General features: G+C 39.1%; 1 protein-coding gene across 1 annotated transcript in view; it reads right to left on the bottom strand.

Moving 5' to 3' along the window:
* KLHL4 (kelch like family member 4) overlaps nt 1-14,778 on the bottom strand; it is a 37,791-nt gene extending 23,013 nt beyond the window's left edge. The window contains exon 1 of the mRNA XM_058814039.1: nt 14,265-14,778. Coding sequence (XP_058670022.1) covers nt 14,265-14,689 — 425 coding nt within the window. The 5' untranslated portion in view covers nt 14,690-14,778. The remainder of the gene's footprint in view (nt 1-14,264) is intronic.
* Nucleotides 14,779-14,984: the final 206 nt, after the last annotated feature.

The following is a 14,984-nucleotide window of genomic DNA, read 5'->3' as shown; positions in this document are numbered from 1 at the left end:
GCTCTGTAAACCCCACCAGTCACAGACTCTGGATTTCAGGGGCTCCAGCTCTGTGGGATGTGCTGGAGCTGTGCCCAGGCAAAACTGCAACCCTGCCAGTTCTGTTGGTTTGTGCAGCAATATTTCCAGTGCAGATCATCATTTTTCTTTTCTCTCTTTTTATTTATTGCTTATTTAAAAGTGCAGCTCAGCCCCTTCCCCCAGCCACCCCACTCTGCTCAGCCCTGGGAGCTCTGCCCCTCTGGCTGCTGACAAAAACTCCTTTCCTACAAAAATCCCGGCATCTGTCACAGCTAAACCCCAGCAGCTGGCTGAGAAATTCAAATATTTCAGTTAGGAAATAAGAGAGAAAAATTTTGAAGCCGTTTCTGAACACAGATAAAATAATGATAAAGTTGTATTAATGTATTAATCGATGCTGATAAAATTTTAGCATATCAGTAACTGTCCCAGCCCCTGCCTTGAAATTTCTGCTAGAAACATCTTCATTTTTTATTCTTTATTGTGTGTTTTAGGGTATGGGTGAAAAGATTTCTCCTAAGAGAGTATGGGAAGCTGTTGATGACTGCTGAGGTCATAACATTAACGTGAGGTTGTAATAATGATAGAAAATGACGTAGCAAACGAAGAAATAAGTAATTAAAATTTATAATTTTTTTCAGTTAACGGAGAAACTCCTGACTTCCCAACTAAACTGAAAGCTCTGACAATTCCTTTTCAGCTTGGAGCCCTTGAAACTGCCTGTTTTTAGCAATTTTTATTGCCAAGGCTAGCACAAACTGTCCACTTGTCTCAGTCAGTGTTAGTTAAAATAACTTTTCCCATTTGGGATTAGAAGTGTAAGTGTGCATTTCATGAACTGCAAACCACTTTTAGCTCGTTTGAGTTTTGTTCTTCCCCCAGACATGATGATATACAGACAGATATCAGCATGATTCACAGCAGGATGAATTTGGGTTAGGATATTTTGAATTCCCCCAGAAATAGAAATCAGGGATTTATTGGGGTAATTCCAGTGGGAAATGGGAGCTGCACCCAAACTGCAGAGCCCTGAGCCCTCTGTGCCTTCTCTCAGCTGTAGCCACTCTGATTTTGAGGTACAAAGATGAGTCAATCCAAACATCTCCTCAGTAAGGTGCTTCCCTTTGGAAATTGTATATTTATTATTTTTAACAGAGGTATTACAAAATTATTTTCCAGTCTCTGCAGATTAGTGTGTGAACTCTCTTGATTGTTGATCTACTTTTTCTACTGTTGAAAGATCTCATGTCTACAGAAGGGTTTTATGCTCATTGCTTTATGCAGATAATTGAGAAATTGAATAATCCTCTGTACAAAGAAAGGAGTTTCTAATGGTTCTCATCCTGGTACAGAACTAATCTGAACACGAAACTTTGCTATAAACATTCTTGAAATACTTAAAACCCCTTATTTCTGTGCCATAGAAATTGGAGCTGTAGCAATATCCAATCAGCCTGGAGAGAGCACTGCCTGCACAGCCTGTTTTATTTAATAGAAATGTTTCTATGTTCAGGGGTGAAGTGAAATCATTTCAATTAATGCCAGTTTAAATCACCATTCAAGAACATTATCCTCCAGGAGAATTAACACTGCATTCATTTAGATTATATAGTAAAGAGCAACTGAGTGAAACCTTTCAGGTAAAAGGATAGGAGTATTTTATATATTATCATCTTAAAATTGTCCTTTGTTCTGCTAATGCCAGGTGGTCACTGCAATGCATGAATTCCAAACTCACATTTGTAGTACATGATTGTGTTGGAGGGAAATTAAAAGTAAAGGAGAAACTCATTGAGGTTGAATATTTCCTGCTCAACTTCCTGGGAACAAGTGATAATCTTTCTAAAGAACAAAAAATTATATGACCAGAAGGCATGATACAGCATGATTTTGAGATGTCAGAATGTACAAAATGAAAAATAATGGTTAATGCTGGATCTGAGCCCGTGGCATTTTTCTTTAGAGGACGTGGAAAACAAAATACAGGCCAATGGCAAGAGGAGCTGGTTTTCACTCCAAGCCAAGCTATTGCCAGATGAAGCTAATTAACTCTATGTTTTTTCCTTCATTAAGCACTTTTCAGAAAGAATCCTGATGGGAAGGGGAAGAAGACCCTGCTTTATGCCGTCCCTTTTGACTGTTATTGGGAAAAGTGGAGCAGAGAGGAGCAAAGGGAGATCCAAGTACAAGAAAAAAAGAAATATGAAGTGGTTGTGCCTGCAGTGAGCAGAGCTTTGAAAGGCAGAGAGCAACAGTCCCAGTAGCAATTTTCCCTGCCCCTGCCAATCTGAGCCTCGCAGCTCATCAAGGATGGACCCTGCTGGGAGATTTCTGCAGATCTCTTGGTTTATTAAACCTCAAACCACTAACGCCTTCATACGTGCTTCTCACCTCTTTTTTTGTTTTTCATCAAAGGAAAAGTCAGAGTATTCTTGGGCTTCTCATGACCATCTCATTTTTTACATTTTTCCTTTCCTGCATTTAGCTGGATGCTCACTAACAAATAACAAGACTTACCACGCTTTCTCCTTCAAGTGAAACACGATCCCCTAGATGAAGGCACAACTTCAAATTTCATTTTGCTGTATGAGACACCCCCAGTCACGTAAAAATCTCCAGGCTTGTTCCAAAATATCTCCTGACCTGATTCAGCTGATCTGCTGGATACCTCATTCAAAGCTAGACACTACTGCAGTGGGGAGAAAAAATGTGATTTTTGACCTATTTAACCCTGTCATAATTACAGATTTATTAGAAATGAGGGAAAGAGGATGTGTTAAAGGTCTGGGCAGCCTCACAGGTAGAAATCAGAGATGAGAGGTAGACTGAAGTTTTCTATTCTGTTTGAAGGTTTTTTAAGCCACATAAATTTATCTGTGATCAATTCTCTCCTTCTCTTAATTGTGCAATTACACCCTGAGAGAGTTTCCCTGTGTTAAAGCCAAATATTTCTGTGTGTCCCTGGGTACAGATATGCTGATATCAAAGTACTCTCCAAAGCCAGTTGTTATCTTCGGAGCTTCTGTGTCAGAAAATATAACTCAAACCTGGGTCTGGAAAGGAATTCAAATAACTTAGCATACTGTATTCATTTCTGGCTCAGTTGAGGGCTTTTTCTTTCAAGTCAGTACAAGCAAACCAGCATATTGTGAATGTCCTTCCATATTTACTGGAAGGAATTTTGAATGTTATAAATTATGTAGACTGTCATGCTTTAGCTCCTGTTCTTATCTTTGGTCACTGACTTGCACTTTTTAACACCTGAAAAAAATTAATTTTATATAAATAATTATAATATATAATATTATATATGTCTTATATCTTATATCTTATATAATATTATTTATATAAAATATAATAATTATATATATATATATATAATTATTGTGTACATCATGGTATGTCAGAAATAATATCCACTGAACATCTCCTGTGCTAGCTCAGAAAAGAAGGGGGTTGAGACAGCCCCTTACAGGAATTCCTTAGTGAGGAAACCTCTACTCATGAGCCCACAGCACCTTTGTTAGACAGAGACAGAATTGTCTTTACAACCTTTACAAACAGAACATTAGGGCTGCTTTAATTTGACACTATCAAGTGTATTTACCAGTATTTCTGACAACCTGGCTTAATAAAAGCTGTGCTCTCAATGCCATTAGTGACTTGGCATTTATCTGGACAGATAATAATGATAACTTGCTCCAACAAGCCAAGGTTTGTGTCAGCCTCACTCGCTGTAATTGAATCTGAATAAAAACACGAAATTTAAATAAATGTAGCACATTAAACCAAAAGAAAAACAAAGAAAAGCTAAAAGTGTGTAATTGATATGAACTGTGAAAAATATTGCTTATATTGTTATTATTATTACAGGCTTTTTCCCCAGAGTGCCAGTAGTAATCACTAGGCTGGAGAGAGGCAAATTTCCATTGTAATGTGGTTATACAAATAATAACAAGGGGATTTTATTGCATTTATGCATAAAATATTGTCCTTCCAGTCCTGAACTTATTACTTTTTAAATTGTGTTAAAGTCAGGTTTGGATTCCCTTTAAGTGAAAAAGTGTAAGGAAACTTTAAACAGCTGAGGAGAAATTGGGCTCTGTTTGAGAGAGGAAGGGAGAGGCACATGTGGGGGCATCCCATGGGAGCTTCCTCCCAAGCAGCTTCATTGGCATTTTCTACCACCAAGCCACTCTGCATCTCTTTTTTAGCAGAAATTTGGGGATCCTTTAAGTGAATAAAACAAATGCAGGCAAAAGAATTAATCCTGACTTACAGCCTTGTCCTTTCTGTTCTGATCTCAGCTGTTGTGGTTGAGCAGCCTGGCTCCTGCAGGATCACCAGGCTGGAACTTCCTTAGGAAGTTGTTTTGCTCTGCTCCTAAATCCCCTGTGGCAGCACCAGGGGCTGCGCTGGCTGCACTGCTGGGGAATTACTGGGTCAGAAAGGTCAAAAATCCATCCCAAGCCACTGCACCAGCACACAGACATGGGTGGGGGTAAGGAGGGAATTTCTGCCTTTAGGTGTAGTTTGCCATAAACTGAATGATGAGCTGGAGAGAATCCTTTGTGAGTGACTTTTGTGAGGCAGAAATGGGAGTCTTGATCCAGAACCAGCATTTTCATCTTTAAAATGATCACTATATATCCATTATAAACATGATAGAGCACCCCAGTTTTTGTTCAGGGTATATATTTATTGTCTGATCAAAATATTATTTTATATATGCATATATATATATTTTTTTTTTTATAGTATATCTATATATATGTATATAATATAAATATATATAAAATATATTTATCTCCCTGCTCAAAAGGTGGTCAGAAATGGTGGCATCAGAGCCAGTGTCTCCTTTGCCTTTTCCCTGAGTGCATGGCAAAGGCAGAGCTCCAGCTCCACAAAGATGAATATCTGAAACATGAACCCCAATGGATCCAAACTGAAGGCAATGTTTGAGCAAATATTCTCAGTCTGGAATCAGAGATTTTGATCTGGTGGTCGTGGCAGAGAGGGGAAGAAGGAGCTGCCCCCAAAGATGTGGAACATGACTAAGGTAAAATTGCTGAGGTATTTTTGCCTCTGTGTGTGTGTGTGCATCTCTATTTCCTCCCATTCTGCAAGGTTCTGAAATGGTCTGACATGGAGACAGAGCTTTCCTGAGCATCTGTGCTAAATGAACACTGCAAAAGAGGTTTCCCTAGCAACTCAAACCATATGTAATAGCTTAAAATAGCTTTTCTCCAACTCCTAGGATTTCTTAGTGGTTTGCTCACAGTTTCCATTTAAATCAAGGTATATTTGCCATATTCAAAAAGGTTCTTCATTTTCCCAAATTCTATTAAAATCAACAGGGTTTGGAAATGCTCATTTCTTGTCAGAATGTCTCCTTTCCTCTTAACTTGGAACTTATCAGGTAAACTGAAGCATGGCAGAGGATGGCAGTGGCTGTCCACTTTCTCAGATGTCTTGCCTTTGTTTGCTGTTCAAAACATTTTATTGGAAATATATTGGCCTCTAATATTATTATAATGAGAAGTCCCAGCAGGCTTTGATTTCTGTGATGTCAGTATAATGAAAAGATATTCTGTGCAACTCTAAATATAATGGATTTCTCATAGTGTACATGAATTCCACTTTGCTTTGCTAAGCTGTGTGCAGCAAATCTGGATGTTTGAAAATCCTGCTCAGTTCCTGTTGTATCCCCAGTAAAATGCTTTTTTACATGAGGGAACTGTGATACCAAGAGCCTGGGTGGTGGCTCTGAGGTAATAAAAGCAGGCAAAAAATCTGAGACATAACCCATATTGTGATTTTCAGATCCTGGTCATGAAGCTAAAAATTTAGGCTGAGAGCACTTGAATTTGATTAAATCAAATGTTAATATCCAGGTAAGAAATCTAGATTAACGTCCCAAGGTTTTTGAAATACATACAACACAACTGAAGGAAGGGCCAGGAATCAGCCATTGCTTTCCTTTCCTCTAAAAATGTTTCTTTGGCCTAAATGGATTTTAGTGGAGAATGTGATGAACTTCTTATCCTGTAAAGCGGCATGAGAATACAGTGCCTATGTCCTGACAAAACACTTTGCAACTGCATTCATTTAGATGCTCTAGCACATACTTAAATATTCCTTTAAATACTTTTAGTTCTCCTCTTGCTCCCTGGGAGCAGCAGACAGGTTTTAGTGAAATATCCTGACTTGTCCCATAGGATGGAAACAATTACTACAATGAAATAAAAATGCTTCAAGCTAAGAATTCTTGGATGGGCAGAATTTTTGTGAAGAGCCAGGCCCTCTGGTCTTGTTCTAACTGGTTTAATTTGTTTTGAATTGAGGTTTTACTGTTGAGCATTTGCTTGGAAAAGGAGGGAAGGGGTTGGTCTGGGAGCAGATTTGCTGCCACAGCAGGGCGGGAATTTCAGCTTGTGTTGATGGAGTCACTGAGGGGGAATCTGATGTCATAGAGGTTAAATTTGATTATAACTTTATTTTAGAGATTATTTTCCTTATGTTTATATCCTCTACTTCAGCTCTATCTGTGAATACCAACAGTTCTTCAGCTTCATTTTTAAATTCTTTTACCCTGCACACCAACAGGTGCACAACAAGTGAGCCACAGTCTTATTTAATTGCCTGGTATAATCATTCTCTAAATACATTAGGGAATTATTTTGCTCTAGCAGAATGAAAGGAGCTAAACCAAACTGGTCTAGTTTAGTTGGGCAAATTTAGCTGCTTGATTACAGGAAATAAATCCCTTTAGTTGTTAAATGTGTAGGATTTTAGTATTTTCCTCAGTGCAATATTCCAAAGCAAACAATTCAGCCAAAAACCAAGAGTGAAAATAAAGAGTTTCTTTCTGTTAGGATCCTGTCTGGCTCTAACTCTGAAACTTTCTCCCCCTTTTCCCAGAATGTTTCACCAACCATTTCATTTCTTGTTGATCTTTCAGTTGCAAAATCTCAGAGGGTCTGTAAAAACTGCTCTGCATTGGGCACATGTGTTTAATCATCTCCTTAACTTTTTCTGGAGACATTAAGAAGTGATTTTAAGAACAGTAATAACTCTTTAAAAAGTCATTTAACAGCTGTCTTTGCTGAGAGCAAGCTCTGTGGAGTGAAAATGAGGAGATAATTGAATCATAAAAAAATTGTTTTGAAATTACTGGAATTGTCCTAGATTGTTAAATTACTATTAAATGGCATTTTTTTCCCTTGCCAGTAATAATTCATCTTTGAAAGCTGGGCTTGTTAAATGTAGGCCTGTAAAATGGTGTGTGTTTTCTAATAAGTCAGATTATTTCTCATTATAGACTTCTTGGTGGGTAGACAGGGTTAGACTTGATGACATCCAGAGCTCTTTTTCTGCTTAAATTCTCCTATGAGTCTGTTTATCTAGCTATGAAAAAAAACAATAATTTTGAATAAATATCCAGTCCTTCCACAGGATGAATATAAAATTAAATTCAAATACAATTCTTCTCATTCCTTTCATCTTTAATAGCTGTTTCAACCCACTTCAATACCCCATTTTTTTGCTTTCAAGTTCTTCAGAAGATGTCATAATAAAAGGTGAGAGCAGGAATACATCCCAGGGATGCCTTTGAGACATTGTGATTCTAATTTCTGTACCAAGAGCTCTTGTACGAGGTCACAGCATTGGTTTAGTCAGAATTAATGCATTGGTCACTGTTCAGTGCATTTGCTCTTGGCCTCAAAAGGCCTGGTCCTCTTTGTGAATTATCAACTGCTGGGAAAAAATAAAAAGGTGATTTTCCTCTTAGATTTTAATCCTGCATCAGATACCGCTGCCTGTAACTTTATCCATTTTCCACACTTAGCAAACATTAGATATCAAATTTTCTTGTTTACCCCCACATACCCTATTTCAACCAGTTGTGTGTGAATTTCCATAAAATGTGACTTCTGACCCCTCTCAAATCAGCCACAAACATCTTAAACAATCCAGTTTCAACTTATATTTTGACCTTTAGCTAAAGATCATTGTTAGAAGAAAATTAGTTTTTGCTTGTCCTTGAGGTAACAAGGGAGCATTTTGTTTGTCCATTGCAGGCTTGCAGAAAAATCATCTTTTTAAAACATATTGCTGGAATTGATATTAAAGTGTTATAAATGCTATGGAAACTGAAAAATTCTCCACAAGACACAAACATAATTTCTTTTCCTTGTTGCTACTTCTTGCCAAGTTACACAGTGTAAAATTCATATAATTATTCTTTCTAAGCACTTAGAAACATAATTCAACAAGAATTTGCCAAGAATAACATGTCAAAGTAAACTGAAGTGCCTCATTAACAGCTTTTACTAGAAATTATGGAGAACAGAAAAGAAATAGTTGTCATGTATACCTTGAACATAAGAGTATTTTTTTTTCAGTGTGTTGTATCAGACAGTGCAAAGTTCAGCCTCCAGGACTGTCTGGAGTTACCCATTTTGGAACAAGGGTGAAACTGGTTTGAAATCTTGCTATTAAATTATCAATGGCAAATGGCATTACATTACCACTGACAAATAGGAAGGGAAATCGAACTGGGTTCCCAAGGAACTTAGCACTGAAGCTCCTCTATATCTTCTCATAAATTTATTGAAAAAATGAAGAGAAATCTTTGATATTATATATTACAATTGGAGATCAAGCCAAGAAGAGCTGCATGCATGGTGGGGAATTGGATCAGAACTCAATATTAAATCACTAAATCAGGGTTATAAAATCAGAACTGAATACCAGCTAAGCCAGTTGGAGACATTATCTGATAAACACAAGATGGAATTTATTTGTGCAAAGTGCTGCTTTTGGGAACAAATAATTGCAAAAATGTACAGATGGTTTGGGAACAGGTCCCTGGTACAGAGGCAGGAGCTCCGCATGAATCACAAGGCAGGCACGAGCAGCAGCACCACATTGTTGATAAGAGAAAAACAACTTCTGAGGGCGTTCCAACAGATTTGAGTCAGGATGACACAGAAGGAATCCAGCTCTCCCCTAGGACTGCCAGATCCAACAGGAGCACATTCAGCTCTGCCCACTGAGTGCAGACAGAGCTGCTGGACACAGGCAGTGGAATATTAGAGCTGTAGGGGAGGGGTTCTGGGACCAGACTGCACAAACTGCAGCTCTTTAGACCTGCAGCAATTGTCAAACATAGGCAAAGGGTGTCAAGAAGGAAAGTGTGGCAATAAGAAGAATAAGGAAAACAATATATATATTATACAATGAGTGTGTGTATATATATACATATATATATATATGTACATATGTATATATGTAGGTATACATGTAGGTATATATATAAATATATAATATATATATGCACTCATGGGGAAAGACCAAGGCATTAATGAGCTTAATTTCTACTGTAGTCAAGCAAGGAAGCACCTAAACCCAGTTGGTCCAGCTTTCTGACTTAAAATGCTGTCTGACTACATGTCCAGCATTCTTTATCAAGCTTCTAAAATACTTGTTAAACTTAAATTTTTTGAAAGTTTTTTCAAACTGATGGAGGTTGAGTGAAAATAAAATTGGAGGAGTTCTGTTTTAAAAAATAAGGACTGCCATGATGTGAGATTAGGAATTGTTATTTCTAAACTTTACCTTGGGTATCAGAGATTGTTCATGGAACCACGACAGGGAAGCAGTGTGGGGATGTTCCCCCTTTATCACACACACCTCAGTCCTCCCTTTCACTGCTGCCTTGGGATCCACAATCAGTCATTCCTGTGTTCCACTGTTTATTTGGGTACCCAGAACTTCCTCACAGTGATAAAAGCCCTCTCAGTCAGGTTTGACCTGTGGCTTCACAGGATAACTCATATCTTCCCTTTCACCAGGAAAATTATCACCTGTTTTTCTTTATTTCACACTGGAGTGGGAGCCAAGGCTGTCATCTGCTACTGGAGGTAAAAGCAGAACTCAAGGGAAAACCCTCAGACAGGGGACAGCATCTGAAATAGTCATGTACATGTGTGTGTGTTTATATATTTGTCAGAGACAGTGAAGAAAATAATCTGATAGTTATTTCCATATGTCTGCAAGAACCAAAAAACATGAATTTTCAAGTCATGAGATGAACTATCAAAATAGCTGTACATCAAAAATAGCCCCCACAGAACAGGATTGCCTTTGGGAGGAGGCACCTCCCAAGTATCTGTTTCCATGTGCATCAGTAATGACTGTTTGGATTACAACATCAAAAGATACTATTAGAATTAATTAGAAATATATTTTGTCTCATGTGGGAAATTAGACAACATTTGTCCTAGAATTTGTCCCAAGCTAGAGTTTGTCAGCAATTTTTCAGCCACATAATTAGAGAAAAAGATGCAGAAGAGAAAAATGGTGAATGGATGCTCCATTTACCATTGAAATCCAAGTGCCTTTGGGCAACTAGGAAATACTTGAGCAGCACACACGGTCTGCAATAGCACACTTGTGGAATCACAAACCTGGCAGGCATGCAGGAAGGGATGTGGTAATGTGGCAGAACGTTAATAAATGTGCTGGGCACTGGGCTCTCATGGAGAAGTTAATATCTGTAAGCCTAAAAATTATTAAGAGTAGTAATTGAAGTAATTAAATATAAAAATTATTCTTTTTTTGGAGGTTTCAGTGCTTTGTCAGTGTGTGGGTGCACACGTGTGTCCATGGGGAGCACACAAAGTTTCTGTTGACTGTCGGGATCTAACAACCAAATCCTCCCAGTGTGTGCTGCTGTGTCTGCATCACGGCCACACCACTTTTCCTTGAAAGGAATGGAAATGTTTCCTGTTCCCGCTGGCAGGGGAGCCTGAACCTCACAAGGTTCCAGCAGGATCAATCAGAGATGTCAGATCAGAACAGCTCAAGTGCTCATCTCCCCCAGCCCTGCCTGCTGAACCACCCACAGGTGATTCCTCATGGGCTCCTACAGACCTCACTCACTGCAGCTCCTCTTGAAGCCAAATCTGAAATCTCTGGAGGTGTTTTCCCTTCCTTGGCACAGCCATAATCCACAGGTTTAGCTCGCTGATCACCCCAGTAACATCAGAAAATGCTGCACTGGGAAAGGCACTCTACAAATAAAATAACTCGGTGGCTCTGCAGACTTTAGCTGGTTTCTCTCTTTTTCACCCAGGCAGAGGTCCCAGTCCTCATTCAAGGAGCAGATGGGTGAGAATCAGATAAGGTCAGTAAATTAAGGTTGTCTGCTGTTTATCTTTTATCCAAACCACAGATGTAACTTTCCTAAGGATCTCAGAGCAGCTCAAGGCCCAGCATTTTAGATGCTCCTGGTTGAGCAGCACTGGGCCAGACAGTCCCCAGGATGCTGAGAAACTTTCCTTACCCTTGTGCCAATAAACCATTTATTTATGGCCCAAAATGTGTTGGCTGACAACACATTAACTGGTTATGATTAGGACAAAACTAATGAGTTTTAATCACTTGGGCCTCATTTACTTTATCACTTATCATGGGATATAATTCAGGAGCAAGGCCATGGACCAGAGGGGTTTCTTAACTCTTGCACTATTTAATTTGGGGACAGGAATACCAAAATGGGTTGAAGAAAGCAGAAATAAGTGTATTGATGATCATGTATGGACCTGTTGGTTGGTACTTCATTATTTATCTTTCCTCCTCAGTAACAACCCTTATTCATCAAACCCCAGGGTCCTCTCTGTCCAGCACTGACAGCATTCAGTCCTGAGGTTTGAGAGAAAGAAAGCTCAAATTTTTCTCAAGAAATTCAGAATATTGGTTTTGCATTTCCAAAGTTTTCCATGGGAAACATTAAACTCTTAGTAGAAACTGCTTTCATATTCTGCTAAGGGTTGAGGAATTGGCCAGATTCTCTCCCCTTTTTTACTATTTTGGATTTCCATGTGACACTCAGCAGAGTCCTGCTTTAGATCCACCTAAAAATGGGACTTTTCCAGGCAGAGGAAAATCCACTGGTGGAGAGAGAACTGCTTTGAAGGTACAGGGCTTTTGTGGTCTAAAAGGTAAATTTGTCTTTGGTGTTCTCAGGTGTGGGTGTGAAATTTGATCAATTGACATTTGAAATACCTGCACAGCTCCTGCTGTGGTGGCTCTGGCAGTGTGTGGGCTCAGGAGATCCTGCAAAAATCTGATTTTTGTGTGTCCATCACCAGCAGAGCCCATTAATTACCATTGATTGGGACTATCTGGAACTTCTAAAGGAAAAGGGGACCTGGAATGATGTAAAGGCACCATTTCAAAGATGAGACATTGTTTTGAAGAGATGAAAATACATTCATCTAGAATGTAGATATTCATGATATCTACATTCTAGATTTAGTTAATTGTAGGTATAAGGCTGCTTCTCCTTATTTCTTCTCAGTATCTCATTTCTACCCAACCAATTAATGTATTAATTAATGTGTGGCCTGTGCTGGATGCTTTAGGGGAAGGGAACAGAGATTTACCTAACGATTTCTGTTGATACATATTTAAGAAATTTGAGCTATGTTGTCCTTAATGGCCAGTTTTATTTTCTTTAAATAAATTTTAATTATAGAGAAACTCATAGCCATGAATTACTTTATAAACAATTGATTACAAATTCAGCTTTTTAAGATGTATGTTAAAATAGATTTTAATCTGCAACATGCAATGATGGCTTTTTCTGAAATCTTAAAGAAACTCACTTGACTATAACAATGTATGATATATGCAGTTCCAAAACTATCCTAAAAGCTGCAACTTCAAACAGCTCAAGAGCAGAACTTAAATTGGAATAGATATGAAGGTACAAAACTTCAGGAGGTCTTAGCAGAAACTTTATATATAGCTGGAGAAAATGTCACATCTTATTTTAGAAGGCAGTGGTTTATTACCTCCAAACTGAACTGATTAGGGGATTTTTTACCTCCTTCTTCACATGGTGTAGAATCTTATTTGGATGAATAAGTGTTCCTTATTTTCTTCAAATCAAATCAATTTTCCTTCTAAGGTGTGTCTAAAATCACCTCTTTTTAAATTTCAGGAAATTTGTGCTATCATTTGAAATGTTGTACTAAGGGTTTGCTGTTTCCCCATTCCAAACCAGCACCCCTGGAAACACTCAGAACTCCCACAGTCCTTCCTCAGGGCTTTTATTCCATCATGATTTTATCTGGTACCGATTGACTACTGGGACTGGTTTCCAAGTGACATTTTGGAATGCAGTTTTTGCTGTTCCATCTGCAGATGTTCCCCACAGCAGATGCACAACTTGAGAAATAATAACTGCTAAAAATATGCAAGATGTCAGCTTGGTTTTTACTGAGAGAACTGTAACTTCAAGTGAGATAAATTTGTATCTAAATGCAATGTAATACATTTAAATTATGTCCAAAGACTGATAGCAATCTCATCAAACAGTGCAAACAATCATATCATAAATGTTTGACTTGACTCCAAGGTGGGGAAAGGACTGAAGTCAAACATTTATGATATGATTGTTACAAAAATGTTGCTAGATAAGCTAAAAATACTGACAGGAGTTTTGAAAAAGAAAACATAAAAAAAAACTTAATTAAATAAGTGGTATTGACATTGTATTCTTTGTTATTCACAACTTAAAAATAGCTCTTCCTTTATGCTTACACCTCTAAGCTCTCATAGCTGTGATGTTTTTTCTCCTGACCTTGCAGAAAAAATTTGTCTTAGTCTACTAAATAAGCTGTGAAAGTACTGGGATTTCAAACAAACCTTTAAAAAAGCAAAGAGTGATGCTTCCTTGCCACTAGGTTCAAGGTTAATTTTACTTGCCAGGAAGACAGTAAAAGAAAATCAGTGAGAAATCTGAGATCAATGGCAACCACAGAGCCCATGCACCTCCAGCAGCTCCCATTTGTCAAAGTTGCGCCCATTGAAAAAGTCAGAATGAGGACAGGATGTCAGAAGGCTCCTTTTTTCATTGCACTCACACATAACAAATCAAGAGAATAAATTGATATGCTGGGAATGTTGATAGAGCAAATTTGACAAACTAGCAGGTTGTATGCATATGGAAGAGTTATGGAAGGATGTACCTTAAGCAAAGATCACAATTTCATGACAATGTTTCTGTTCATTTTTCTGAGGCAGAAGTGCTCCTTCTCTCTGAGTGTGGGTGTGCACAGACACAGAGTGAGATGAATGCACTAAGGAACTCTGGCTGAAAACAAAGACACTTTTAGGGAATAACTCGGAAGCAAGTCTGCCTTTCCAAGCGCACACTTCAAAACTCCTACCTCTCTGCAGATTCATCTGCATTTTGTTCTGTTATCATCTGCAGCTCCTGCGTGGTTTTACTTGACTCCTCTTTGCCGGAGTTTTCCTGGGTGCCGCCGTTCTTGCTGCTGTCCTCGCTGGAGCGCAGCTGCTCGATGAGGCTGTGCTGGTGCCAGCTGTGGATGGAGCGGTGGTGCCCCGGCGTGGGGCCGGGCACGGGGGCCAGGATGTTGTGGTGCACGGGGCTGCTGTTCTTCTTCAGCCCATTCCTGTCCCGAGAGTGGCTCTTCAGCCGGCTCTGCACCGGGGTGCCCCTGTGCTCGAAGCCTTCCTGCTGGTGGCAGCCCCCAGAGCCGGCGGAGCCCTGCGAGGGATGGCTGAACCACCTCCAGCGGAGCCTCAAGATCTGCTTCACGTCAAACTCCTTCTTCCCGGACACTGACATGGTTTTTTTTTCCAGAAAGAAGAAAAAAAAAAATACAAAAGCCTATTCTTTCAGGAAGGAAATGGATTCTTTGTTATCTCTTCTGTTTCAACTCCTCTTCTTAAGGAAAGGCAGCAGCAGAACAAACACGGGCAGCTCCGTGCCTCTCTCGTGATGAATGCACCGCGAGCGATGCTGAGCTGCTGTTAGCTGCATAGGTGGGAATCCATACTGACAGGATGATGAGGTCAGACCTTAAACAAGTAAATCAGCTTAGCACAGGAAAGCAGCGACCATAACACTCCCCAGCTGCCAG

This window comes from Ammospiza caudacuta, chromosome 14 (assembly GCF_027887145.1).
Source record: "Ammospiza caudacuta isolate bAmmCau1 chromosome 14, bAmmCau1.pri, whole genome shotgun sequence".
Lineage (NCBI taxonomy): Eukaryota > Metazoa > Chordata > Aves > Passeriformes > Passerellidae > Ammospiza > Ammospiza caudacuta.
This window is presented reverse-complemented; position numbering and strand designations above follow the sequence as displayed.